The 27,978-nt window shown below is 45.5% G+C and overlaps 1 protein-coding gene across 1 annotated transcript in view; it reads right to left on the bottom strand.

Annotated features, from left to right (window-relative positions):
- Positions 1-13,071: 13,071 nt before the first annotated feature.
- The window catches only part of ARHGAP20 (Rho GTPase activating protein 20), a gene marked incomplete at its 3' end in the record, with an annotated part of 62,199 nt that continues 47,292 nt past the window's right edge, over positions 13,072-27,978 (bottom strand). The window contains exons 9-15 of the mRNA XM_082004251.1: positions 26,165-26,347; positions 21,500-21,678; positions 18,382-18,543; positions 17,452-17,561; positions 16,295-16,484; positions 15,705-15,816; positions 13,072-14,132 (exon numbers count right to left, since the gene is read on the bottom strand). Of these exons, the coding sequence (XP_081860377.1) occupies positions 13,072-14,132; positions 15,705-15,816; positions 16,295-16,484; positions 17,452-17,561; positions 18,382-18,543; positions 21,500-21,678; positions 26,165-26,347 (1,997 nt within the window). The remainder of the gene's footprint in view (positions 14,133-15,704; positions 15,817-16,294; positions 16,485-17,451; positions 17,562-18,381; positions 18,544-21,499; positions 21,679-26,164; positions 26,348-27,978) is intronic.

Genomic DNA, 27,978 nt, shown 5'->3' with positions numbered 1-27,978 from the left:
AGTACGTAGGTACAGACCTGTCCACATCTGGGTCCCAGGGCTTTTCGGATGCCCTGGACCTGGGGACACTTTGACTGCAATTTTAGCCAGTCCTTCATCAGCCCTTTGCTGCTGATGGCAGGTTTGAAACAAAGCCCCAGGATGCCTTTTTTATGAGGGCAGCACTCAGCGGTGAGCTCGCTGCTACCAGCAGGTTTGAGATGCTAAAAGCTGATGCTGACTCAAAAAACTTTTTGCCTAATTCACCTACATGAAAACGCTCAGGTGTCACCTGTTCAAGGAGGGAAAGGCCATTGCAGCTGGTCCCCCTCTCCCATGTCCCCAGTGGCTGCCCCAGAGGAGGGAGAACGGAGGCAGAGCCAGTGCCGGCTCCAGCCCTGAAGCTGCAGGGAGGCTCTTCCTGCATGGATGGTCCCATCACGGAGTGGGTGCGCGGGACAGCCCTGTCCTCACCTTCCCACCTCCAGAAAGAGTTGCTGCTCTGGGCAATTTTGTCAAAAGCATCGGTTTCATCAGTATTTGTGTTTCTGTGTGTTCATGAGCAATGAGCCACCCAGATCTGGTGGCCACCAGGGAGCCTTTCAAGGGCAGCTCCCTATGGGGGGTGTTAGAGCCCGGCTGGACATGGATATCCTCCAGCCAACAGCCGAAATGTTGGGCACATGGCAATGTGTCACTAAATCTCTAGTTTAAGTCTCATGGGAAATGAATGCATGATTGAAAATCATTAATTTCCAAGCTTTTGACACAAAGATTTACCTTGCTGGTTTTTGTTGTTGTTTATTTCTTTTAAAGAATAAGATCACCTTTGTAAGAAGGACTTGTTTTTCTGTTTAAAAAGATCATTCTATGCAATTTTTTTTCCTTTGGAAGTAGGTAAGCTGACAGAAAAAGAAATCTTAGGCGCATGTTTTTGTCGGTTCCTTGTAATCAATAACACCCACCTAAAAAAAGCTGAAATCAAGCATCAGCAAGGGAACAGGCTGAATCCATAACAGTTGGGCTGACCTATTTTGTAATCACATTTGCTGAGAGGAAAATAAATCAAAGTAATCCAGCCTTCTGCCTCAAACCCTATGAATTATCTTGGGTTCGTTGGGTAGTCAGCCGAACACCCTCCTAGAACTGAGTGAGGGAAGCACTCAGACACTTTGGCTGGGGTCCAGTAGGGACGTGATGCTCAGGAGTTGGCAAGAGCCAGGTTTATCCATCCCAGGAATAAGCATCCTAGATGTAGTCCATTCCATTTTAGTACACCCCTGTAGGATGTGAGACATTTTCATTTTCATTTTGACTTGCAGATGTATGGAAATTCATGGTAAAATGGCTGTGCTTCTCCCCATGGACTCACCTGCTGGAACCGAACCCTGACCCCCTCGGTCTGGCACATGCAGCCATGTTGTGGAGTTGAGTTATTCCAGTGCCACCTGGCTAGGAGATCAAAGGAGGAGAGACTGGCAGAAACAAAAACAGCAGGGTGCTTACAACAACAAAAGGACAATGTGTTCTTCCAGGGAAGGTGACAAGCATGGTATTGAAGCCACTTTGTCATTGGAAATACAAGAAGCATCAGAGGCTGGAGGTTTACACCTCTATTAACTGATGACTCCAAGTGCGATGGGCAATTTCTCCTATGAAGTAGATGATCCACATGTCAAGAGATGGGTTTTCCCTCCAAGGGTGGGATCTAGTCGCTCCCACAGATTAGGCATATTCTTTATTTGTGATTTTGGGACACTAATGAATCATTCCTCCCATAGGTAGTGCCTGCGTTCCCTCTACAGGCATGGAGAGAAGAAAGTGACCGTACAGCTTTTTGGAGACAGGCTATGTCTACTGAATTTAGGTGTCTAAATGTGAATGGAGAGGACAGACCAGGGTAGAAGCACAGAATCATAGAATAGTGGGGTTGGAAGGGACCTTTAAAGGTCACCCAGTCCAACCCCCCCTGCAGTGAGCAGGGACATCTTCAACTGGATCAGGTTGCTCAGAGCCCTGTCCAACCTGTCCTGGAATGTTTCCAGGGATGGGGCATCTATCACCTCTCTGGGCAACCTGTAATAGTTTTTGACCACCCTCATTGGGAAAAATTTCTTCCTTAGACCTAGTCTAAATCTGCCCTCTTTCAGTTTAAAACCATTACCTCTTGGCCTATCACTACAGGCCCTGCTTAAAAGTCTGTCCCCATCTTTCGTATCAGCCCCCTTTCAGTACTGGAAGGCTGCAATAAGGTCTCCCTGGAGCCTTCTCTTCTCCAGGCTGAGCAACCTCAGCTCTCTCAGCCTGTCCTCAGAGGAGAGGTGTTCCATTCCTCTGATCGTTTTAGTGGCCTCCTCTGGACCTGCTCCAACAACTCCATGTCTTTCCTGTGCTGAGGGCTCCAGAGCTGGACTCAAGACCCCAGGTGGGGTCTCACCAGAGCGGAGTAGAGGGGCAGAATCACCTCCCTCGACTTGCTGGCCACGCTGCTTTGAATGCAGCCCAGGATGTGGTTGGCCTTCTGGGCTGCAAGTGCACGTTGCCAGCTCATGTCCAGCTTTTCATCCCCCAGTACACCCAAGTCCTTCTCGGTGAGGCTGCTCTTAGTCCCTTCATCCCCCAGACATTTGTACTGGGTTTGCATGGCCAGGTTTTGGTAGCAGGGGGGACTGCAGGGGTGGCTTCTGTGAGAAGCTTCCCCTGTGTCCGACAGAGCCCGTGCCAGCCGGCTACAAGACAGACCCGCCACTGGCCAAGGCCGAGCCCATCAGCGACGGTGGCAGCACCTCTGGGGAACAGAGTTAAGAAGCGGGGAAGAAACTGGTATCAGCAATTGCAGCCGGAGAGAGGAGTGAGAACGTGTGAGAGGAGCAGCCCTGCAGACACCAAGGCCAGGAGGGGCAGGAAGGGCTCCAGGCGCCGGAGCAGAGGGTCCCCGGCAACCCATGGGGAAGCCCCTGGTGAGGCCGGCTGTGCCCCTGCGGCCATGGAGCTCCACGGGGGAGCAGATCTCCACCCGCACCCGGGGAGGGCCCCACACCGGAGCAGGGGGATGCCCAAAGGAGGCCATGGCCCCATGGGCAGCCCACGCTGGAACTGGCTCCTGGCAGGACCTGTGGCCCCATGGGGAGAGAGAGGAGCCCCGGCTGGAGCAGGGTTGCTGGCAGGACTTGTGACCCCGCGGGGGACCCGCTGGAGCAGCCTGTTCCTGAAGGACGGCACCCGTGGGGGGACCTGGGCTGGAGCAGCTCTTGAAGAACTGCAGCCTGTGAGAAGGACTCACGTTGGAGAAGTTCATGGAGGACTGTCTCCCGTGGGAGGGACCCCAGGCTGGAGCAGGGCAGAGGGTGAGGAGTCCTCCCCCTGAGGAGGAAGGAGCGGCAGAGACAACGTGTGATGAACTGACCACAACCCCCATTCCCCGCCCCCCTGTTCCGTTCACAGAGGGGGGAGGTGGAGAAAAGTCGGGTGTAAAGTTGAGCCTGGAAAGAAAGGAGGGGTAGGCAGAAGGTGTTTTTAAGATTTGGTTTAATTTCTCATTATCCTACTTTGATTTTGACTGGCAAGAAATTAAACTAATTTCCCTGAGTTGAGTTTGTTTTGCCCATGATGGTAATTGGTGAGTGATCTCTCCCTGCCCTTCTCAATCCACAAGTTTTTCATTACACTTTCTCTCCCCTGTCCAGATGAGATAGAGTGGCTTTGGGGGGCACCTGGCATCCAGCCAGGGTCAACCCACCACACTGGTGCTGATACTGAGGGGTGCCCCAACCCAGGTGCAGGACCCTGCCCTTGGCCTTGTTGAACATCAGGAGGTTCACACGGACCCATTCCTCAACCTTGTCCAGGTCCCTCTGGATGGCATCCTGTCCCTCGGGTGTGTCAACCGCACCACTCAGCTTGGTGTCATCTGCAGACTTGCTGAGGTTGTACTTGATCCCACTGTCTATGTCATTGATGAAGATATTGAACAGTACTGGTCCCAACATGGACTCCTGAGGGACACCACTCGTCACTGATCTCCATCTGGACATTGAGCCATTGACCACTACCCTCTGCATGTGACCTTCCAACCAATTCCTCATCCACCCAGCAGTCCACCCATCAAATCCCTGTCTCTCCAGGAAGAGAAGGATTTTAGGATTTTTTTAGAGAGAAGGATGTTGTGGGGGCCATGTCAAAGGCCTTACAGAATTCCACATAGATGACATCCATAGCTCTTCCCTCGACCACTGATGTGGTCAGTCCATCCTAGAAGGCCACTGGGTTGGTCAGGCAGGACTTGCCCTTGGTGAAGCTGTGCTGGCTGTCTCGAATCACCTCCCCGTCCTTTTAAAAATGTGTGCAATGTTTCCCTTTTTCCAGTCTCCAGGGACTTCCCCTGACTGCCAGGACTTTTCTGATATCATGGAGAGTGGCTTGGCAACTACATCAGCCCATTCCCTCAGGACTCTGGGATGCATCTCATCAGGTCCCATAGACTTCTGTATGTTCAGGTTCCTCAGGTGGTCTCAAACCTGATCTTCTCTTACAGTGGGAGGGACTTTGCTCCCCCAGTCCCCATCTTGCAGTCCATCACCTCGAGATCTGTGGGAGGAGAGACTGCCAGTGAATATCGAGGCAAAGAAGCTGTTGAGTACCTCAGCCTTCTCCTTGTCCGTTGTTTGCCAGTCTGGGGATGGGTAGACCAGTTCCCCCTTACATCCTGCATGGGCTGTACATCTACGGTCCAGCCAGGCAACAGCCCCAGGGAGCGGCATCGAGCACCCAAGGTCTTTCAGCAGGGTCAGACAGAGCCGTGGATACAGCCCACCCATGTGCCAGCTCCTAGTCTGATGCTCTGGCCTGGAGGAACTCCTGCCTGCGGTGAGATTATTTCCTTTTTTTCAGAAAAATATTCAGAAGAAGATGCTTTTGAACTGTTTCTCTTGCAAACAAGCAGCAAACATTTCCTGGGATGCGTCAAGGACAGAGAAGCAGATCAATGTTCGTTCTGGACCTGGATCCAGGCTCCAGGTGTCCCTGGCCACCTCTGTCCCTGTCCTGCTCTCGAGAGCTGTCCTTTCCCTGTCCCTCCTCGGGGGGTATTTCACAGCCCAGCTGGAGACACAGACCTGAAGAGCAAAGTGGTGTTGTCTCCCGTGTTTGGGAGTTTGGCAGCCAGTCCCACCTTCTCCACTTCATTGCAATAAACCATAACAAAACCTTCTTATTTTGAAATAAGTAGGTTTCAGGGCCTGATTCTGCACCACCCGCAGAATAAAATCAGGTTTGAGAGCACCCATCCCTTTATGAGATGAGACCCTATGCATTCCTAACAGAAAGCTAAGTATGGGGACTGTATTAAGGCTATAAATACCTTAGAATGATGGGCCTGGACTAACAACCTGTTTTACAGCGGGACCCGCTCTGCACCCGCATCGTGTGGGTCTCCTGGCTGCGAGGCAGGGCTGGGATTCTGTTTGCAGAGACCCGTTTGCAGACTTGTGGCTTTTATAGCCTTTTTGAAGGTGAGAAAAGTGAAGAATTTACATAGTAAAAATTCTTGGCAAAGTTGGAGCCTGCGGTTTCTGTTTAATAAACCAATTACTATGCTGTTGAATTTACACAACTCAGACAAGTGTACTGTAAACTCATATCCCAAGGTAAAAAAATGCAAAAAAATCAGACTTCGGCTTTGCCAAACATTTTATTGGACAAATTCTTTTTTTTTTTTTTTAAATCTAGACAGGATGCATAAGTACTGAATACTTTTTCTTAGTTCTTACACAATGAAAGAATATTTTCAAAGTCTCTATAAAATAATAGCTAGATCTCTGTAATAGAAATTAAAATTGTAACTGGAAACTTGATAGGGATCAATTTTTCCAGCAATGGGGGAACATCTGGTATGGTTTCTAATTTATTTAGAAAATAGGCATGCGGGCTCCATAAACAATCTTCTTGGACTTCTCTGGGAATATTTACAGATTTAAGCTACACCCAAGCACAGGCACTCTGTTGAAGTTGACCTTCCAGACTCCTCATGCCATCTCTGCATGAAAAGTATGATGTCATTTAGGTGCTGCACATTTCTGCAAGTATTTGGATATTTAGTAGAGGGATGGCAACGCCGCGGAAGTATTTAGATGGGCCTCAGCCACGAAGAGCATCTTTCAATGCCAACCATCCATGGAGGCCAGTTCCTGCTTGAAAAGGTGACTTGGAGGCATGAACTTCCTTGGCTGCCTGGTCACCTCAGGACGCTCAAGTCAAAGGCACTTGTGGACATGGCATCAGACGTGCCTTTCCCAGGCGGCTGTGCCAGTAAAGCAGCCCTGTCTCCTCCCTACCAGCCCCACCAAGTCAGCCCTCCAGCTCTGCCAGCGGAACTTTCAACGATGCTTTCAGTGGCGTTTCAGATAAAAATGGCTTGTTCAGGCAAAACACTTTCAGCAGGCTCCTTGCACTGACAAAGCTGCTGTAGCCTGCTGCCAGGTCGGGGTCCGCTTGAGCTGCTCCCTGTAGCAAATGGTGACTGAGCCCTTGGTCGGCCCAGCTGGGGCTGGGGGGATCACCCCTCTCCCCCTCCCCAAGCCCTTTCAAAGCCTTTTACACTACATCTTTTGTGCAAGCTGCCCACGGGGCACTTGACATTTTAAAAAAAACGACTGTTTCGTGTTTGCCGACTGCAGCCGCTCGCGCACAGCGCTTGCAACACGAGAACGGCGCGGGCGGCAGGTACTGCTCTCGCCGGCTGCTCAGGGTTGACGTCCGCTGTTGAAATACCCGCACACGGAAAATGGGTGTCTGCGGTAGCTGGCATTAGCTACGCAGTCTGTCCCAGAGCCGCCTCAGGCCCGGTTTCCCCCGGTGCTGGCACCGGCACCCTCCAGCCTCTGAGGTTCGTGGTCCCACTCCAGTTGCCGGCACTCGGCTTGCGTGCTGCTGCCCACTGGTCCGGCTTGAAGGTGGCTGGTGGTCCCTTGGGCGGGCTCAGAATAGAGGGTGTGCCCACACAGGAGGTGGATGGAAAGAATATAGGAGTAATTATTATTAGTAGTAAACAATTAATTGCATCACTACATACAAGTATTTAGTAAGACTGCAGGGCTGGCTGTGGTGACCAGGTGCAGGGCTCGGTCGGGCGAGCATAGTGACCAGCCAACTGTTACCCAGACCAGACCCTTTTATCCCCTTTTCCCTCTATTTTCTCATGCTGCTTCCTCCCTAGTCCACCTTGATCCCTCCCTTCCTCTAAACATCCCACAACAAGGCTTGCATGTTCCCACAACCCCCTTGAAACACCTCATAAGAAGTTGTACAATGTCCCCAAACGCTTTTCCCCTGCAGCCCCCTGTGTCCCACGTCCCTGCAGGTGCTGACCCCCGCCAGCCTGGGGAGGGGGCGGCCCCGCTGGCTCCTTAGTGGGGCTCGCCCAGGAACCGTCAGCTGAGCGGTCTCCTCCGACGGTCCCCACGAGCGGGTTGGGGCTCCCCTGGTGCCGGTGGGATGACCAGGATGCCGCACCTGGCATTGCCCTCTGATCCCTGGGGGAGTCCCCTTGAGCCCAGGCTCTAACCACCAGCGGGTGCCCTCCACCCATCACTCTTGCTTCATCCGCCCTTACCGTGGGGGCTCGTTCTTTAAACCCTCTGCTGGGATCATGTAGCCTCAGCTGTGCACACCAGCGGCAGGGTCCTGTCCCTTCCTTCCCCCGCTGGCAGACCACCCCATACCCCCTGCCCACCCCAGCCCCCAGGATGGGCAGCAGGAAACCCCGCAGAAGCTCTGCACACCCAGGAGGAGGAGGAGGAGAAAGAGGAGGAGGAGGACAGCCTTGCCTTCAATGGTTGCATCAGAAGTACAGCTGTGTCCGAGACCAGATTTGTAGCAAGTTGATGGAAATAGTTTGTGACAAAACAATCAAGTGCAGAGAAATAATTTCTGTACTGAAAACACCTCTCCCTTGTAGGGTCATGGAATGGCTAAATTCTGAAATATTTAAATTAATGCAATTGGCAGCAGCTACTGGAGTACTTGTCCTCGAGGAATTGCTGACATTTGCAGTGAAGCCACTGTGAAACCCAGACAAAATAAGGCCTGGAGCAAACCCAGTGTCAAGGAAAAATCGTTACAGAGTGCATTGTACATATATATAAAAACTTGGCAGGAGCGAAGGATTCTTCCAAGGGGAAGTGGCCTTGCACAAGTACCAAAGACAAGGCTCAACACGGCCACTTGGTTGGCGTCTTCCCGCATCGGTGCTTGGTGAGGGAAAAGCCCCCAGTGTGACCGGTGCCTTGGGTCCTCCTCTCGATGATTCCTCAAAATGCTGCAAGTGCATGACGTTGTCCAGTGGTGACACTGAGGATACCTTATGTCTATTCAGGTATTTTGGACCCAGGATATGGAGAGATGTTAAATACTGAGGGAAAACATGTATCATAGTCTCTGCTCCTAATATAAAAGATTATTTGGGTAACCTGAAGATTGGATGTAAGACTACAGCTTTTGCTGGTTTCTTAGACATTTTCTGTGTTCTTTAAAAAATCATCATCATCATCTGTTCCAAAAGATTTTATTTAGCTTTCTGAGTCAACTACTTTTTGCTAAATTTCCCCTGCTGTGATGAACAGCAGTGAATAGCTGGGATATTGCTATTCTTCCTCCAGACATGAGCTACATGGAAGTCTAAGCCCATGTCAGGAGATTGGACGAGGGACATCCTGAGGGTGCTTCCAGCTTGAATTCCATGTCCCAGTGTTTTTATGGATGAAAATGAGAGGAGGTTGATAGGTCCAACTTGCTGAGGTTGTCTTGGATGTGCTGTAGATGCGTAGGTCGATGTGCAAGACATGCGAAGCAAGTCTGTTTGCATGGGCCATGGCAACCTCACCATGTGCACACGTGTGTCAGTGCATGTGTGTGTGTCATCCCCAAAGGCATTGTCAACCTCCCAATCTCCCATGTCTGGTTATGCATGGGTGAATAGTTGTGTTTGGGATGGGAGGAAATATCCTCAAGCAGGAACTTCTGCTCCCTCCTTGCTCCAGGCACAGGTACGGGAGGGGGATGTGGTAGAAAGTTGAACAACAGCTCCATGCTACCAAGCAGCTTGGTTAGCAAGTTCCCCATCTAATACAGAGGTCACCACGGTCATAATAAACTCAGGGTTGTCCATGGGTTTCACCCTTGTGCAGCAGCACCGTTGTCCAGGTCCCACACATGCAAGCACCCCACCCTGTGCTGGGCACTGTGCAAACACCAGTAACCACCAGCCTGTCCCAGCAAACTAGGATATTTACAGAAAAGACTAGTGGTGCCAAACAGGGAGCGGCGGAGGTAAGTTAGTTTTCCAAGTGTCATACAGCAGATCAGGAGCAGATCTGGAAATGAGAGGTCAACCACCATGACCTGGAGTTACATATGTCCCCAGAACAAGAAAAGAGCTGGACCAGCAGGTAATAAGAGAAACCTGGTGATTTAGAGGCATGGATAGAGGGACACCTTCAGTTTAAAGGTCATGCTTCATCCCCAGGTCCTCTGCAATCTATTTTGCTTGAACTCTACAAACTAAACTAGTTTAAGCAGAGAATAGATGGGACATTTCTTCCTGCTTCCTGAATTGGGCTGTGCTGGAGAAATAAGGCTTGCAGGGATGATGCAATAGCATTTATGGGACTGATGGAGAAAAATGGAAAAGCCCACAAGAAAAAACCAAAATAAAACAAAAAAACAAACAATGACATTTCAGGCTGTCACTGAAATAAGGCAGGGTGTAAGCAGGGTGTAAGTCAGGACATAAGCCTTTTACCAGGGCTAAAAAAAGGCAGAAGGTTTCAACACAGGTTGAGATTGCTCTAGATTTACATTATATTAATCTCTGAAATTACCTGAAAGAATTGATGGTTAGTACTTGTGAAACAGAGGTGGGATGCTCATTAACGATGAGATCATGAATGCCTGTGGGACAGAAAGTCCAACTGAGAGGGATAATTTGTCAGTTTGCTTCATTTTGTGTGCTTGACAGCAGTGAATGGGGAGTCATTGCCACTGTTTCTTCCCTAACTCAGTCGTCATTTTATTCTGTTATTTTTCTGTGAGGTTTTGCTACTCCGGGAAAGAAGAAAACATTTTGGAAACATCTCACCTACCATTTGTCACTAAAACTTGGACACCTCTTCCAAAGCAGCCACCCCCGCTGAGGGAGGCAGGCAGCTGGGGGAGACGTGGTGTCCTGCGGTGACGGGGACCTGGGCAGGACCTCGCCAGGGACCCCAGTGTTTGGGGCACCCAGCTGGATGGGGGCAGAAGGGGGGACTCAGCCCTTGGGGCCACCCTTACCCCAACACCTCCTCACAGGCCATCAGCAGAGCCATAAAAAAAGTTACAAAACTTTCTTTCTAATATTCCCTGGGCCAGAGATCCCAGCCCAGCCCGTGGGGATGCCCAGGGGAAGAGAGCAGCGGGGACTCCCGTACATTAAATGTTGGCTTCCCAACAACAGCGTACCTAAAGCTGCTGCTTACTGCAGTCTTCAGGGTCACGTCTGACACTCTGAAAAGGTTCAGTCTAATTCATTTTGGATCTTAACGACATTTAATTCCTTCGGTGAGGAGTTGCAGACAGTGATCTTCTCCGTTAGGCATTTTTTTGTGATTGTCGCAGAACATGCCTGGTGTGCAGCAGCGGGTCTATGTCTTGTGAGACCGGAGTGCATTTTAAATTGTGCTGGGTCTACATCCAGCTCGCTCACCGCATGTTTAAAGCTGAAAGCACTCTAGCATCAGCTACAGCTCAAAAGCAGACACATAATTTGTTTCCTATCAAAGCTCTCTTGGATATACTTTTACTTCAGACTAGCAGAGATAAATGACCTGCTGGAAGATACCATCTGTAGGACAGAACATTTATATTGCAGAGACTAGAGATTTTTCTAAAGCTTTATTATTCTTGCAATGAATCAGCATTTGCTACTTGTAATCTTGGCAGCACGGCAATATGCTTTTTACTGCTTCGAAAAGAAATGCAGAGTAGCTGTTTTATTTCAAAATAGCATCTTTTTTTGTTTGTTTTTTGTTTTAAAGGAGGTGCATATGTAGGGCTGCTAGATAACAGGTCTCAAAATATATACAGAGGATTTTACCTTTGGAAGGTGACTATTACAGGTCAGATTCTGCATTTTACCTTTTTTATTAAAAGAGGTGAATATGAAAAAGAACAAATTGAAGTCTTTGAGCCTGCACACAATTATACATGCTGGTATAGTTCTAAGTACATGGTGGTTTATTGCATTACATGGGTCTCCCCAAATGCAGCTCTGCTTACAGGTACAACATTTGCAGGATTAGAGCCCAAAATAACAACCCTCTGATTCTATATTTTCAAGTAAGGATATTTCTAACTTTGTTAACACACATCCCGCCCCTCCCAGCCCCGATCTGCTGGAGAGTGTTTGATACAGAGTTAAAAAACTTTTGTGCTGATAATACTTGGAAATGGCTTGGAGCATTAGGCAGAGTTAACGTTTTTCAGGATTGTGTAGTGACTGAGAAGCGTAAGCACCTTGACGAGAGTGTGGTTAAGCAGATCTGAAACTCCAGTACTGGCCAGTATTAACTGGAGTAGGGGAAGGCTTTTGAAAATGGAAAGCAATGAATGAATCAATGTAATTTCAGAAGCACTGTACGCATGCACACATGCCCAGATGTGTTTTATTTATTTCTTGCTATCTCTATAATCCTGCTAATATTAAAGAACAAATCTTGCTCTCATCTAGTGTCCTGCTCCCCTCCCTTCCTTGCTCCCAACTCTAGTATCTATTACCCGAAAAGATCTCTCTGCACCTCTTGTTAACTGCCTCCCACTAGCTGAAAACACCCTCATCTCTCTAGATGAAGAGCAAAAGGATAGGCATTCTTGTTTGAATATTACTAAAATTTACAAAAGTTAACAGGATGATGACATACAGTATGAATGATGCCACCCAAAGAGGAGGAAAAATGCCGCAGTCCATCCTCATGCAAGATTGGCAGTGGCATCACTGGGACTTTTGCTTCAGCAATAGCTTGTAGAACTGACACCTAAAAAAACATTACACAGAATATAAATTGAATTTATGACATAACAAATAATATTTAATACATAGCATTGAATGCATACACATCAATACCAGTGCTGTAACAACAAAACAGAACTCGTAAAATTAGCAGCAGTTTTTTGCAAGTACAAAAATACACATTTTTTTCAGAACATATATAATAGCAAAATTTATCGGGATATATTATACAAACTCAAAGCATTTAGGTAATGCATTACTTTTAATATATTATATGATGTTTTAGATGCTGCATAATAAAATTACATGTGTTCTGCTTGCAATAATACATAATGCCATTTACAGCAATGTTAAGAAACTATTCACAACTTAAACACGAACAGAACAGCCAACGAAGCACAATAAATGAAACACACAGACTTGCGAGGTGTTAGTTACAAGCTTCAGCATTTCTCTTTACATATTTTTGAGTTTATTCTTTTCTTTCTTTTGCAGTGTGAAAGAAATAACTACACCTATTGAACATACCTTATAAACATACAGAAAACAATACACTTACTCCTTGGAGGACAATGAAGGTAATACCTATCGGTTTCAGAACAGTAGTATAATACCACAGTTATGGAATCTATGCTGACTTTGCACGCTACATCAAAATCACAAGGGACTGGGACTCACATCCGCAAGGCTCAACACACAACTGGTCAAGGGGAGAGGCCCAGCAGGCAGCCCACTGCCCTGGCAGGCTCAGAGAACAGGGCGCTTCTCTAAGTCACCTCCTGGGACCTGTCCAAGTTTTCGGAAGGTTTCTGTTTGCTTAGTTTTCGCAATTTTTATTATTCTTACAATGATCTTGCAAAGCTTTATGTGGGAACGTTACTCAGACAGTTTCCTAAAAAAAGAAAACCTGTGAATCTGGGGACTGCTCAATCAAATTTGAACAACCTGCATATCAAACTTAAAATGAACACACATTAACAGCAAAGGCATTTTCTTTATGGTGTTTATTTTAAGTATCAAGATTCCTCCGCAAAAAGCTTCGGTCAGTCTCTTCAAACTTTGGATTGCTGTAATGCTCTTCTAGACCTCCTCTTTGATCTTGGATCATGAAGTCTGTCTCTTCCTGTGACTTTCAGAGGTAACGGCTGAATGTCAGGCTTAATCACATAGCCGTCGACTCCACCAGTAGGTTTCAGGGACAATGGCCTGCTCTTGGGCTCCACCAAGCCCCCCTCAGCCAAAGTGTGGGTAGGTTGTGGACAGGGTGGCACCTTGGTGGGTGTAACCAAATAGTCATCATCCGCTTCAGCGGCAGTGTCTTTGTGTTTCTTTAGCGACTGAAAAGTGCTATCAAAAGGGGAGGAGGTTTCAGTTGGGGTAAACACAGAATGGTCTGAAAACTGAGAGAACGCACTGTCCAGAGAGCTCATTGACGACACAGATGGAGATGTCCCAGGAGAAGACAGGCTAGAAGAGCTAAATCCTGAGCAAATATTTAATCCCTCTGGCATTGGAGATAGGAGGCAGTGGGACAAGTCTTTCTTTTCAATGTTTTGGTTTGTGTTGTCACTTCTACCAACATTAATCCCTATAATCAAGCTCTGATTGATAAGCTTTTGCCCCTCCATCTGCAATGAACGAAGCTGATGGAGGTAGTCTTCGTCTTCATGAGACAGGACAGCATCACAGCTGGCTTTGCGTGTTGCCTTCTCATGACCGTCGCCAATGCGGGCGAAGCTGGGGGCAAGGAGGCCAATTGCCGGCTCTGAGGAGCGCCTGTGTCTCCTCAAGGTTTTGAGAGTGCCTGAGGTAGCTGCTGAAGAAAAGCCCAGTGCATTGGAGCACACAGGCTTGTTCTCCGAGTTTTCTTGTGATGAAAACTTACAGTGTACATCAACAGAAATTGTCAACTGTTTCGATTTGGTTTTACTTTGGATTTCATCCACCTCTGTCTGCTCCGAATCACCGTCACTCAGAGTGAAGACAGACTCCCTGCTCCTGTTATCCTGATCTCGGTTTTTAATCCAGTCACTGGAAGAGGAGTCAGCTTCATCATTCACCTCATTTTCCAGGCTGTCGTAGGAAGAGTCATTCAGATGGAGGGAGGCAGCATCTGCAAGGACAAACCAAGTGTTAACACATCAGTGACTAAACCACCCTGCTGACAAGCAGCAGCATTTTTTTTTTTTTTGGCAAGTATCCTTTTCTTTCAGGAGCATTCACCCTTTAAAGATTCTTCAAGCATAAATGCCAATAGTTTCAGAAAAAATTACTGTCTAATTTTGAAATGGAAAAACTGTGCTAAGTTGCAGTTCAGTCAAGAAGCATAGGATAAGGCACAAATAAGGGTGAGGGGTTTTTCGTGGCTTGGGTTTTCTTTTTTAAGTGGGGAACCTTAGTAGTAGGTAATCCAGCTGTAAACAATAATTTATACATAGACTATTACATCAGTAATTTATTGAATGTTTCTTTTTATTATTGAGTATTGAAAACATAATTTTAACCTTTCTTTCCTTCTTTTAGGCAAATGAAGAAAATAGGACATACTTCGTACTGTCATGGTCTTCCAGAAATTACAGTATTTTTAAAAGCAACACTACGAAGAAAGTTCTAGTCTCAGTTTAAACAGTCACCTCATTTCCACTGAGAGGTGCACACCTGCTCCCTGTTCTGTATATGCAATAAGTGGAATTACATTAAATCTCTTTTGCTCTGGGCTACGCTAAGCTGACTTATCTCTCATTTGCAGCAGACAGAGCTCACGCCTGGGCAGTCACCATGCCTCAGTGCGCGCCTGAAAACTTGCTCAGCTGCCACAACCCATCGTGAGCCTGAGCTCTCAGACCCTGCACATCCCAGCACAGCAGATCCCATGTGCTTTCACTCTCGGGGAGAGGGCAGGCCAAATTTCACTGAATTTAAAAAAATTTTGCTGCAGGCAGAGCATGAGGAGTTTGGGGTGGACACACTGAGTCAGTCTGGCGTGCCAGAGTTAGTGCCATACCACTTTCAGTATAGGCCAGCTGTGCCACAATTTATTTTACTGCTTTAGGAACATTTTAAGGATACACCCAAAACTATAGTCAAAATAAACACTATTACAGGGATGGAGAGAAAAAGAGCATTAATGATATTCTGGAATGCTCTGCCAACTAGCCTGTCAGACATTTTCAGTCACCAGTTCCATGATTTTTCTGTGCTAGGAGCAAAATCTGCATGTCCTATTGAAACTCCGGAGAGCATTCTCTTTCGATAATGAAGAATAGATGCTTTCAACCTAATATAATGGTGTGACAGCTGTATTGTAACCATTTTTGATCACTGACTTCCCGATATTCTGGGAAAACATAGGCTGGGGAAAAAATTCTAGACTTGAGATTAAACCTTTTCCAGATATTTTTCTCTCTTTTTCTTTGTTTCCCATCTCCCCTTTTTTTAACATAGTGGCTCAGATGACTGGAATAAGAGCAAGGGATTCTTTGGGAAAGCATTTTGTGGTACAGTCCAGATCTATTATAATTTGAATCAGCGATTATCACCAATACTTTGGGCAAAGGAAAGAGAACAGCCGTATCTGGGAACACTACATGAAGAAGGAACAGCATTCTTCCATGAAATATACTGATCTTTTGCCTGGCTGAATTTAGCTGTCTAACAAACAGGGTCAAAACATCATCTATATTACCTGAGCCGTTCTCTCTCTTGCATGTCATCAGTATTTCTCCAAAGAGGGAGGTAATTTCCTCTCCAAAAATCCTGCAGCAATTCTCAGTGAGGAACTGTACCAGACTAGAAATCTGCAACAGAGCAATGGGAGAGAGATGTCCTGTCAGATCTTCCATTATTTCACTGAAGGCAAACTTACCACACAGATGAGGAACAGGAGCAAACTGCCCGTCTGTGATGTGCCCCCTGACAGCCAGAAACTTCTCTCCTGATCTCCTGGGCCTGAGGAAAACAGCCAGGCCCAGCTAAAATGTCTCAGTATGCATCCTTGTATATAACTTTTCTAGTTCTACTCTGTTTTGTTCCAAGGTCACCACAACCTTTTTGATCTCCAGAAAAGCTTTGCTAATACACTGGGCATTGCTTTACAATCTCTCTCCCCTTCTTCCAGGCAGGCTATGAGAACGGATCGATGCACATTTCTGGAGCCCCGATAAGAGAACAAGCCCTGATCTGAAGAGGTACTGACTTTTCACATTTGTAACCAACAGCCTGGTTGAACAGGATGAAAGTTGGTTTGGTTTTTTGCTAGATTGCAGTGTCTCTTACCTTTTTTGTAAATTCACTTTCTATATCAGGAGTGGAGGAAGCAGGGGGCCAGAGCAGGCTAGGTGCAATGCAGATAGCCAGATTAAATGCATTCATCTGGTTCTCTTCAGATCGCATTTCTATACCATGCAGTACTCCAAAGATGTATCGTAAAAGAACAACATTAGCTCTGGGGAGCTGCTCTATTAACCTGAAAACATACACAAATGTAATTCTTCAAGTTAGTGACTGGACAAAAGAAAAACCTTGAAGATAACATTTTCCATAGATACACACAAGTCAAGATAACGAAAATACAGAAGCAGGGTAACATGGTCCACTAATTAAACCAGGGAGTGTGTCAAAGAGGTGGTGTGGCTCAGCTTCTTTCCCTCACTGTGACACACCTCTGAACAGTTTTCTGGGAGGACAGAAAACACCCTAACAGATAATTAAAATTACATTCTGTCAAACTAATGAACCAAGTACAATGTATGACATGAAACTGTATTTCACATAAGTTGCCTGATAATTCACTATCCACTCAACCAAACAGCTCAGTGGTCTCTCCATGCCATCTAGTTGCCAGAAGTAGCTATGTACGTAAGCACGCATGAGGTCAGCTAGTGTACAAAGCTCTGTTTCCCATGACATAAACTTTGCACACTTTCTGTTTTATATCACCTGCAAGGGTGGAGGCTTCCCTTGTCACTACGCTCCAGTATTTCATTCGCAATTCCATCTTGGCTTCACAGTGGTCGCTAAAATTTAAGATGAATGAGCGGGAATACATGAGGAACTGATTTCAGCTATCCTTTCACCCAGGACCCCGAAGTTCCCTGCGATGATTTTGGATTTGGTATTAGTCAGAAATCCACGTCTCGGACAGCATCTTTATAAATAGTATAAATGTATTTTTTTAATGAAAGGATATTTTATTTATTTGCTGGTACCCACAAAAGGCAGAAAAGCAGGACAAAAGAGAGGCAGAAAATTGTCCTATACAGGCAATCGCTTAAGTATATATGTAAGTTTGAATGCTCTGTCATATACAAAGATATTTTTAGCATCTATTTTTTTTTTTAATTGATCGTAAGTTGTAAGCTGAATATTTGGGATTCTGCATTCTGCGATATAAGTATATAGGAAAAGAATGCAAAGAATAGAAGTAACTCTACCTTTGTATGCTTTTTATCTTCTCTTCATTATTTCCTTGATCCATCACAGAGATCCATTTATCACAGAGCTGGGATGACAAAATGCTGCCTGGGATGTTGCGAAGAAAATCCTTATCAACAGAAAAGAGGAACAAAACACATGAACAGCTGTTCTGGAGTGTGGGAGGGAGTAGGAATAAGAAATGCAGATACAAGAGGATGTATCAGTGGGACAGCACCAGCTGACAAGCATCTTGTTCCACACAGCAACCAAAACCAGCAGAAAATCATCTGCGATAAGGAAGTACTTTGGATTATGCTTAAAGTTAATATTTTCCTGCCCTTTGCTCACCCTTTCCTGTCAAAATAGAGGTATTTGGATGCTTCATCTGCTATTACTGAACTAAAAAATCATGAATGTGATTCCCACATAAAATGTGACAAGAAATATGTTGATTCTCCGTGTAGCTGAAAATTTACTGAAGCCCTGGGATGCTTTTTGCACAAGCAACACTGTTTTTAGTGTAAAAGTCTGTAAGAAAAGATACTCCATGGGAAAATTAATCCAAATATTTTGGGCAACACTATATGATTGCAAAGTTCTGCAGTGTAGATCATTACTGACGAGTAAGGAAACAAGTCTGCCAACCTGCCTTTCTAGTATTTCATTGACTTTAAGTAGTGATAAAGAAAGGTACAGGACCAGGTTGTAACTGAGACCTCAGGAATTCTGGCAGCAAAACAAGCTGGCTAGTCCTCTTCCCCATCCTAATTCAGTGGTAGCCTCCTTTAGAGAGTCTCATTATTTTAATGGGCTAGCCCATCCTTCTTAATTCAGCCCACCAAGTCCTTGTTGGGCCTGCCCCTGGGGAAAAGTCCTATTTGTTTGTGCCCAGGATCTGCACTGCACTCTCTCACTCAAAAACGGGGAAAGGAATGCTCTTCACATACCTTAAACAAAGACGCTGTCACAAATATGGATTCGCAGGCTAGGTCCACTTCAGCGCCCGAATCAAGCTTCTCCTTGAGCTCTTTGCAGGTTTTTGCACTTCCAGAGCGTCTGAAAATACCCTCGGTGGAAGGGCCCTCTTGGTAAAGGAGGGAAAGCATGTCCTAAGCAAAATTAAAAGGCAGAGAGGCTTTCTCAGGAATATATTATATTGTCTAGTGCCATTAAAATATAGTTTTGCCACTTTTGCCACAGGTGAAAACCTCTGAGTCCTAAAAAAGCTCACAAATCAAACACAAGTCACGGCTCACCCTCCAAGCCGTGCCAAACTGCGCAGCAAAGCTATGGTCTGGGGCACTGATTTTGGAAAACATCGCCCCAAACATACCGTGCTACTGTTGTTGAGCACTAACCACCTGCATGATCTTCCAGGATCTGTGCAAGTTTTAGCCAAGTCACTTAAATATATAAACACTGTGGTATGGGAGGAGAGCGGTCTACCTAATCCAAAGATCTGCATCTGGCAGTGGCCTCAGCCAGACACCACTCTGCAGGAAGATACGAAACCCTCACTACTCAGCAGTGTGTTCAGTACTACCACCGGCCAGAGACGAAGGCTTCTGTTCCATGCCTGATGTCTGAAAAAAAAGAGATTTAAATCTAAACTGGAAAGTGCTTTGTTTTGTTAATATCTATCTGCACTTCTACAGCAGATCAGAGTAGGATTTTTACTCTTTTTGCTTCCGGTGAGTGGTATCGCACTCCGCAAGCAGCTCAGGGCTGTTAGTGGGACCACCTCTGGGGCAAGGTTCTCCCCCCTGGGAGGTCACCCAGAGGAGGCTAAAGCTTGGCTTCTGGCTCCTTCAAAGGAGGAGGAAAAGGCTGAAAAGACTAAATAGGCAGGCAGCTCACTATATGAGGTATTTAAAAGGAAAGTGAAAACAAGCAGATTCTTGCCTAGCTTTTAAAATAACAAGAGGGCCTGTTTTCTTCTGCTAAGTAAGTGAGGAAAACGAGCAGAAAAGGAAATGCTGAAATCGGAGACCTCTCCTGAGGTAATATGTACATGATATTTTCCAGCTGCTTAATTCTCTGCTGTCTCCTGTGGGTCATCTCTCAGACATGCTGGTCACCTCTCCCCAGGCCTGCTCCAAGTGATGTGGAATTTGTCATGTTTGTCTCTTCCGAGGGGGAAAGGCGTGCAGACAGGCTCTGGGATTATGTGCATGCACACAGCGATCTGAGGACTGAGTTATCACAAGAAATGGCAAGACAAGGGACACTGGGGGAGAGTCCGTCATCGTTAAACGGAGTTACCGTAACAGTAATGGCTAAGCAGTGGGGTTTGGTGACTTTCCCGGTCTGGGCTGTAAGGTAGGTCTTCCCGACACACAGCAATGCAAATAAGTCTAATGGAAACTATTATTTTTACTTTTCTTCTTTAGCATTTCTTTCCCACTCTTGCAGAAGTTGAAAGTCAACCATTCATGTAAGTGCAGACGCTTAGAGGAGCACCTTCATGGCAGCAGGGCTCCTGTCAGCATTTCCACTTTCCTTGGAGGGATTTAGAGCTCTGCTGTCAAAACAGGCTGAGTCCCACAGCACAGGATCTTAGCGCATGAACAAACACTTTGAAAATATATTTTGAATAAAATACAAGATAAAACTGGGAAGGTCCTCTTAAAATAGTAAACCCAGCCAAAATTACATCAATGAAGCCAATGGTGTTAAGACAATTCAGTGCAGCAATGGCTAAAAGAGAGCCCTCCAGATGTGAAAGCAAGTTTGAAGCTCTGAAGCAGAGATATCAAACATGCCTGCAGCATTCATCCCTGATGCTTTCCTTCTCTTGCAGGTATATCCCACACAGTCCCTCAGATGCAGTGTTCCGTTCTCCAGAGATTCTCCATGAAAACAAAAGTAAGTTATATTTTGTGGCAGAAACACAGTGTTTAAGATTCAAAGCACAAAGTCTAACAAGATGTCATTCTATGTTTAGTAACTTTGGGGCTTTTTCAGATAAAAATTTACTAATGTTTTATGTTTTGGAGAAATTTCTGAAATGCAGCATTGGCTCATGTCTGAAACAGAGAGAATGAGGGACCAGTTCTTACAGAGTCCATCTCTGGAGAGCGTATTGAAATATCCTAAATTATAAAAATGCACGCTGCTCCCTCAAAAGAAAATAACAAACCCACACTATTAAAAGACCTGAAAAGCCCTGGTATGATTCACTGTTCAGGCAGTGATAAAGCAGCACATCAAGCACAACCTTAGGAGACAAACCACCTCTTCCTGTAAACTGGTGCAACCCCACTGATTTGACTGGGGTTCTGGCAAGTTGTTCCAGCCAAAGGTCGGGCTGTTAGGATGAGGGGCCCAATCCTGCGGGGCTCACTCCCACTCTCTAAACATTTCAATTGCTGCATGTACAACAGGGCAGTCCTCAGTCCTGGCCAAAAACCACACACACATCTGCCTTATTTATGCCTAGGAATGGGCTTCTAGGACAATCTTTTTCATGTTCCTGGACTGATTTTGAGAGCAATCCCTCGGGAGAGGATGCAAAGATGCCAAGGCACTTCTGCAGCCTCTGCCTTCCCACCCGGTTTTGCAGTGGTGCTGTCAGATCAAAAACGAGGACCCAGAGTGCTTGGCTGCCCTGGGATGCCTCCGAGAACGGCTCTGAAACTGTCTCCGTAAGGGCAGGCAGCCTCTGTATGCAGGCATGGGCTGCCTATATGGGGCAGCAGATGCCACATTCGTGGAGCTGGAGATATTACACAGTTGGGAGTGGCTTAAAAAGTATGTGTGAATGTAGCATTTATTTACACTGTGTAAGTGAGGATTAGGGAACCAGCCTTATAGCATGGGCTATGAAGAAGAAATAGCCCAGAGCAGCAGATCACAGACATTTCTCAGGCTGTTTGGTATTAACCAGGCCTGACCACAGCATATGTTAAAAACCGAGGTTCTTGCTGAGAACCACAAATGAGGTTTCCTTCTGGTTTCTCTGCTTGTGTAATTTCAGCGTCCCAATTACAAAGTGTCCCCATGTTCTCATTCACTACGCAAAGAAATTCCACCACTGTAAGAGCCAGCCCTGAGCCTAGGACTCACCAAGAGGGGTTTGGGCAGGTTGTCATCTTCACAGATGGCTGTTAGCAAGAGGCCAAAGAGTTTCCCAGGAGCAGCAGATGTTGAGGAGAGGGGTGCATTGTCCAAGTGAGTGCCTGGGCCACGCCAAAAAGCCCAATTTATGATAGATCTTTTCCTTTTAAATGACTTTTGGCTTAAGTCTGGGAAAAGAGAAAGGTGTTTATTAGAAGAAATGCATTTCAATTCTAATTCCAATATTTGTTTTGTGGTCGTTGCTATGGTTTCAAAGGAAAAAATGTCATGAACTCAACCAACTCCTTGGCATCCGGCTCAGCCTAATCCACCACGCACATACCTGTGCTTGTGTGTGTGTGTGTGGAGAATGTGGTGCCTTACCCACACTCTTAAGAGGATCACCAGGATCTGCACTGCACTGCTGGACCACAGCATCAGCACTTACCCTGTGTGGGATGGTAAAACTCAGCCTGATGACTTCACACAGAGCTGGACTGTGCTAAATAACTCATTTCCCATCCACAGGTGAAAAACCACAGACCTTCTTTGGAAAAAAACAACACATCAACACCACTGCCCTCACCTTGGCTTGCTGTCCGGAGGCATCCTAGTTCCCCGGGGCAATGTGGGAGAGCACCTGCTCTTCCCACAAGTAACACCAGAGAATCAACTAATGCGGTGAGCCATTTTCAGACAGGAAAACTCACTCCTTTGCTCTCTTCTCCGCAAAGCAAGTGTATCATTAGTGCCCTCGCTCCAGGCTTTTGCTGACCATGGCCCAGGGACGGTGCCTGCCCTTTAATCAACGCCTTCCAGATGGCATTTCAGCATGCTGCTAACACAGTGATGGGCTCTGTTTGTCTTCATTTATTTTAATGTATTTCATGAGATACCTAAAGAGTATCACTAACTGAAGCTCTCATTTGCAGTGCACAGAGAAGGAAATACTGGTATTGGGATACAAAAAGGGTTTTTTTTCATATGACCTTTCTCAACATCAGCCAGGGTAAATGCTTTTTAACAGCATGGGCTACTGCTAAGGGTGGGTTGAGACTGTTTATGATGAAAGTGATAACCAGAAAAAACTTATTCTGATGTATTTTTCCTTTTCTAGATGTTCTCAAAGCCAGACAGCTTTGATTTAGTAGCTTACCTACCCTGTGCACGTTTCTATTAGCTGGTTCTTCCACCTGGTCAAACATTTTGCTTTCTGCTGTTGTGCAGGGCAGAGGGTAGAAGCAAGACTTGCAGAAGTAAGGACTGTGGTATAATACCAGATTTTTCTCTCCTATACTTTACTATACTTGGGTTTTATCCCAAATAGTAATTTTTGTTATACATCATTCCATTTTAGATCATGCTTCCTTTGGGAATGGGTGTAAGTCTTTTCATTAGCTTACAGGATGAAAAGTTACAGTTAACTCAAAATATGAACATATGAATGTGGAAGCCTGATGAAAAATTATTTTAATAAAAAATAATAAGGCGGGTATACATTTTAAGCAGTTCAAAGCTTCATGAAATATAAGCTGTCAGTGTCTAAGGCTTTACTTGACACATCATGTTTTGGGAGAACATAACTAACCTATAACTTTTAAAATGGCAATTTTTCTTTCAGACGAGCTGGATATTAGCACATGAATATGGTTTGCTTCACTCGGAGTTCTATTCACACAATGGCAAATACATATTGGAGTTTTTTTCTGGCAACCCTGGAGATCTCAGTGGAAGTAAAAATTAAGAAGAAATGCTATTTTGGAGAAGAAGGAATAGCAGAAGTGGAAAAAATGAGTCTTAAAATTAGGAACTTTTCTTAAGTCTCTCACTGTTTGCTCCACTCTTAAAAGCCATGGCCCAAACTAACAATGTGAGCAAGGGGTAATTGTGATTAACTGCAGCTCTCTCCTGGGACAGGAAGGAAATTGTAATTAGTGTTCTTCAACATACCAGGGCAGAAACCAGCAACTGATGTATGGCAATGAAATGCTATGTCATTTAAAAAAATAACATTCACTGAACAACAGGAAAACTCATCCTTTTCATATCCTCTTTTCTAAAGGGGGTGAGAAGTCTTAAGGTAAAAGAGCAGATGAGAAGGGGAGGATGAACACTTTCTTTTCTTGAACCTGTGCAGTGTTACAACACTAGGAGAAGCCCAGCCTCCTCTCAGCCAAGACAGATGCCAATTATTGCTCTGCAGAAGTACTTCCAAACAAAAACATCAGGGCCTTGCTCTGGTGGATTATTCTAGGCCAGAATCTGAAAAAAACAATACTTCTTTGGTTGCAGATCTTGCTCAGAGCTCACAGCAGCCATCTGTGCCATATTCTGCTCACATTTTACATGCAGGGAATTTCTATTCATAGGTAGTGCCCCAGCCATGCAAGTGGCATTTCCTCTTCGTGCAAACTAATCAGAAACTTCTAAATAAAACCTCAGATCTTTTTAACAACATAGCATCCTTTCTGATCAAACCCCTGTCAAACAGTTTTCAAAGACCTCCTTTCTGTACTGAGACCAACTTGTGGAAATTTTGCTTCCTTTTAACAGACGATTAAATAATAATTTGCATTACAGACTAGCCACCGACAGCAGTCGGTTCTTTCAAGTTCAACTTTAAGCAAATCAGTATTTACAATACTTTTTAGACATGTGCTCATGAGCATTACTTAATGGCTATGTTTAACTGGTAGGTGACCATTCCTGTTACGTGCTGAAAGGCTGCAGGAGAGGCAACAGAAACACTCCAGTTCTTCCACACAGTAAATTCTTCTGTACTTTTTTTAACCATCCTGCCAGGACAGCTGATGCAACTACACCACCACAGTTGGTGTCCACACAGCTACTTATTTGACATGACGGTCAGTTGTCAGTCCTGTCTGCCTGTCAACACCTACAATGCTGCCTAACCATGGTGCATGCAGCACCCCTTGCTGCCTCCAGAAGGGACAGCGTGTCCAGCACAGCGGCATCGGTGCAGGGAAGTGATGGGAGGGAGGACAGCACAGCATGTATGGCAGTGAAATGTGGCTACGGACTGCGCTCCCTGTAAATTTGCCTTGTATGTGATGGCGTGCCTAGTAATTTCCTAACAACAACACAGATTTTCGCTTGCTGATCTGAAGATGAGCCCGAAGCCAGATCATAGCCTTGGCTTGCACACAGGTACCCTTCACCATTTTCCAAAATGGAAATAAGTGAGAAGGAGTTAGGAAGAACACAACGAACAGCACTCTATGCAAGATAATCTGGTTTGCAAGCAGCCAGACCTATACATCACTTTAAAAGATTTTGTCTGATGAAAGTAGGAAAGGTGAATGGACTAAAAACCTCTTTCTCCCACTTAGCGCAGCCCCTGTGCATGACTCGCAGGCTGCCCCAGGCTTCTGCTGCCCCAAAGCCGGCCTCGCCTCCCCTCCTGCGGCTTGCACAGCACCGCTGACAACACATCTGCATTAGAACTTTACAGGCCTGATTTGCATTTCTATTTTCTCTTGCCAGTCAACGTCAGCTGCCAAGCGGGGCCTGTAAACCTAATTACACCCCTTTGCTAGATTGCCTCATTCTTAAAATATGCCATGAAGTAATATACGATAGAAATTACTGGGAAGGGGGGGGGGAGAATGAAGGCATATGGAAAGGAAATTAATCTATATAAAATGCAATCAATTTCCAGAATAATTTGTAATAGACACTGGTATAGCCTCACTACATTTAATCTCTAAAAACATTACAAATGGATTCTACTCATATATCGTGTGAGATCTTAGCTTTTGGGCAGTGCACAGGATAACAATATGCATTTGATTTTTATTATTATATGGTCATCAACGGTGAAGTAAGGCAGAGCTCCTAACTGAGCTGAGTATGCCAGTGTGTTAAGCACAATAAAAACACACCGTGGGATTCCAGTGTGTCAAGTACAATAAAAACACACCATGGGATGCATCCTTGCCCTACAGAATTTTTAGTCTAATGCCCCAGTCCTGTGAAGATCTCCTCATTTGTTCTACTCGTGAGCAGTGAGCAGTCGTGGTATCATTGACAATGGAGTGCAAAAAAGAGACCAGGTCCTCATATTTTTGCAGCATCAAGCCCAAAGGCAGAAGAAAATAATACTGTCTTCATTTTACTCAAAGAGAACTGAAATAAAGAAGTCGTATTGGCTCCCTTCATCTAGGTACATGTCTAGGCTTTGTCACGTGAGGGTCCCAGTGAGGCTGGTGTGTACTCCTAAGTACCTTGTTGAGATAAAGGATGCTGCCAAACGTAGCATGCGAATTCTGTGCCGAAGTCAAGCCTTGACTCCTGAACCGTAAAACCAGCCTGCCTTGCTACAGAGCACGGCAAGGGCTGCAGAGAGAAGCTCAGCTAATAGACGTACAAAAAATTGCAGGGGAGAGATCTTGTCTTTCTTTTGCTGGTTTTAGAACAATCATTTGACAGGCAGCTTGTCAAAATGTGACTTACAAAGATGACACACATAGAACAGCACACTCAAATCAGAAAAAGCTCCATTGCCCAATCCCCCCTGCAGCTGGAAGGTACACCTGCGCGCTCCTCTTCGCCTTCCACCACCCCCTCCATCCTAGCACGTTTGCTTTCTGTAGCAGAGCCAGGGAGGGAGCCGGGCTGTGGGCGGACGATGCCGGGGCGAGTGGGGCGACGTACCGTTCAGCTGCTGGCACGCAGCCAGGCGGCTTGGCTTCAGCACAAACTGGCACTGCAGCTCCTGGGGCAGCTGCTCCGTCAGGAAGGACCCCTGAAGCTCCCTGGGGCAGGCGCAGTGCTTTGATCCATGGGGCATAGCGTCGCGAATGTGGCTCATTTTAATTCCGAAGGGATATTCATGTCCTGTTCAAAGATAAGTCATAATAATCTGTGTTGGATTGACTGGAAACTTGCAAAACTCCATCTGCCTTGGAGGAAAAGCAGATTTTGCGTGCTGGCCCGCAGCAATTTCTCTCTCAGTAATCTCAGACTTGACGCTTTTCTGCATATTTACACTGGCATAAATCATACACTGGCAGATATGGAGTTACTGTGTTCAATGTAGTTAAACAGACATAAAAGTAAAATCAGACCTATTACGGCTGTATCACATAAAAGCCCATCAGAAAAAATACAAGTGACTATTTCTGAATTCAGTGTTTATTCTTTCTACTGCTTTAATTGAGACACTGAAAGTTTAGGTACTGGTTGCTCATATGGTTCCAGCAATAAATGAGATTTTGGGAGCAGTCATCTGTCAAATTTTTGCTGAGCATGCAAAACTCAAAAATCCATTGTGAAAGTGATCTTCCCTCCCTCTCCATGCAACAGCCATCAGCTCAGTCAAACGAGACACAATTACGGTTCCTGTCTGAGGCTGAAACAGGAAGGAAATGTTAATCACAGGGCTAATGCAAATGAGCTACGCTCGGCATTAACCAGCATCTTTGGGGACTACACAGAGGCAATTCAATTCTTGAAGAGCTTTCAAAAATGCCACCAGAAAGATATTTTTTGGACTTGTCTAAAGACCTGGCAGTTGAAATATATTAAATATGGGTGCAATGTTAAGAGGTTTTAGTTAACTTGCACTTAGACTTGAACACTGATAGTGGAAGAGACATTATTTGAGATTATAGGTAGTGTGAAGCCGAAGCAGAGTCGAATGCTGCTTCTGATGTCTACCTATGACAAAAGCAGGTCTTATCTGATAAACCTTTGTATAAATATCAAGAACAGCATCAGTTTAATATCAGATTCTTCTTTTCCAATGATTGTAACCTGAATTTGCAGTGAGAGAGAGTCAGTCAACCAGAAAAGTCCCATTTCTGAATTCTCTGGTTCTACATTTAAAAACGTGGCTGTGATTTTATCTGAAGAAGCCACACGTAATAGTCAGAAAGGCAAAGTCTGGTATGTTTCAAAGACAAAACAGTTTGCACTGTCTATAAGGTGCACAAATCAGACATTTTATAAATATTAATGTTGTCTGACTCCAGCAAAGCATTTATAGCTAAGGCTGCTTTAAGAAGGAATGTTAAGATTTACTGGGGCTAGATTTGCAGGAGAAAAAGAAAATCCACCCATTTTTCTTGTTCTAATCATCTTGTGAACTCTTATATAGCACAAATAATGCCGGGCTTCTACGGGCAAAGGTTCTTAATAACAGGAAGGGATTTGTTCTCAGTGAATCATGGGCCAAAATCAAATCACTCCATCCAATCACTTCTGAGCTTTGGGTTGATTCCTGGACAGGAAATGTTTTGAAAAGCATTTTAGAAAGTGAATAAGCAATAATTTGCTTCTAATCAGAGGGGAGCTGTCAGCCAGTAAGAGAAATACAGGACTGGAAATCAGTTGACTTACTTGAGTTGTGGGAGAACAGAACATTTCTCAAAACTCTGCTGAGTTTTGCTGAGGAGGGGAGTAAAAAATGCTATAGAAGTGTAGGAAAAAATATGGTAGAGCTGGACTGGCTCCAGGAGAGGAGGTGA

The sequence above is a fragment of the Phaethon aethereus genome (genome assembly GCF_964289735.1).
Source record: "Phaethon aethereus genome assembly, chromosome: 1".
NCBI classification, from domain to species: Eukaryota; Metazoa; Chordata; class Aves; order Phaethontiformes; family Phaethontidae; genus Phaethon; species Phaethon aethereus.
This window is presented reverse-complemented; position numbering and strand designations above follow the sequence as displayed.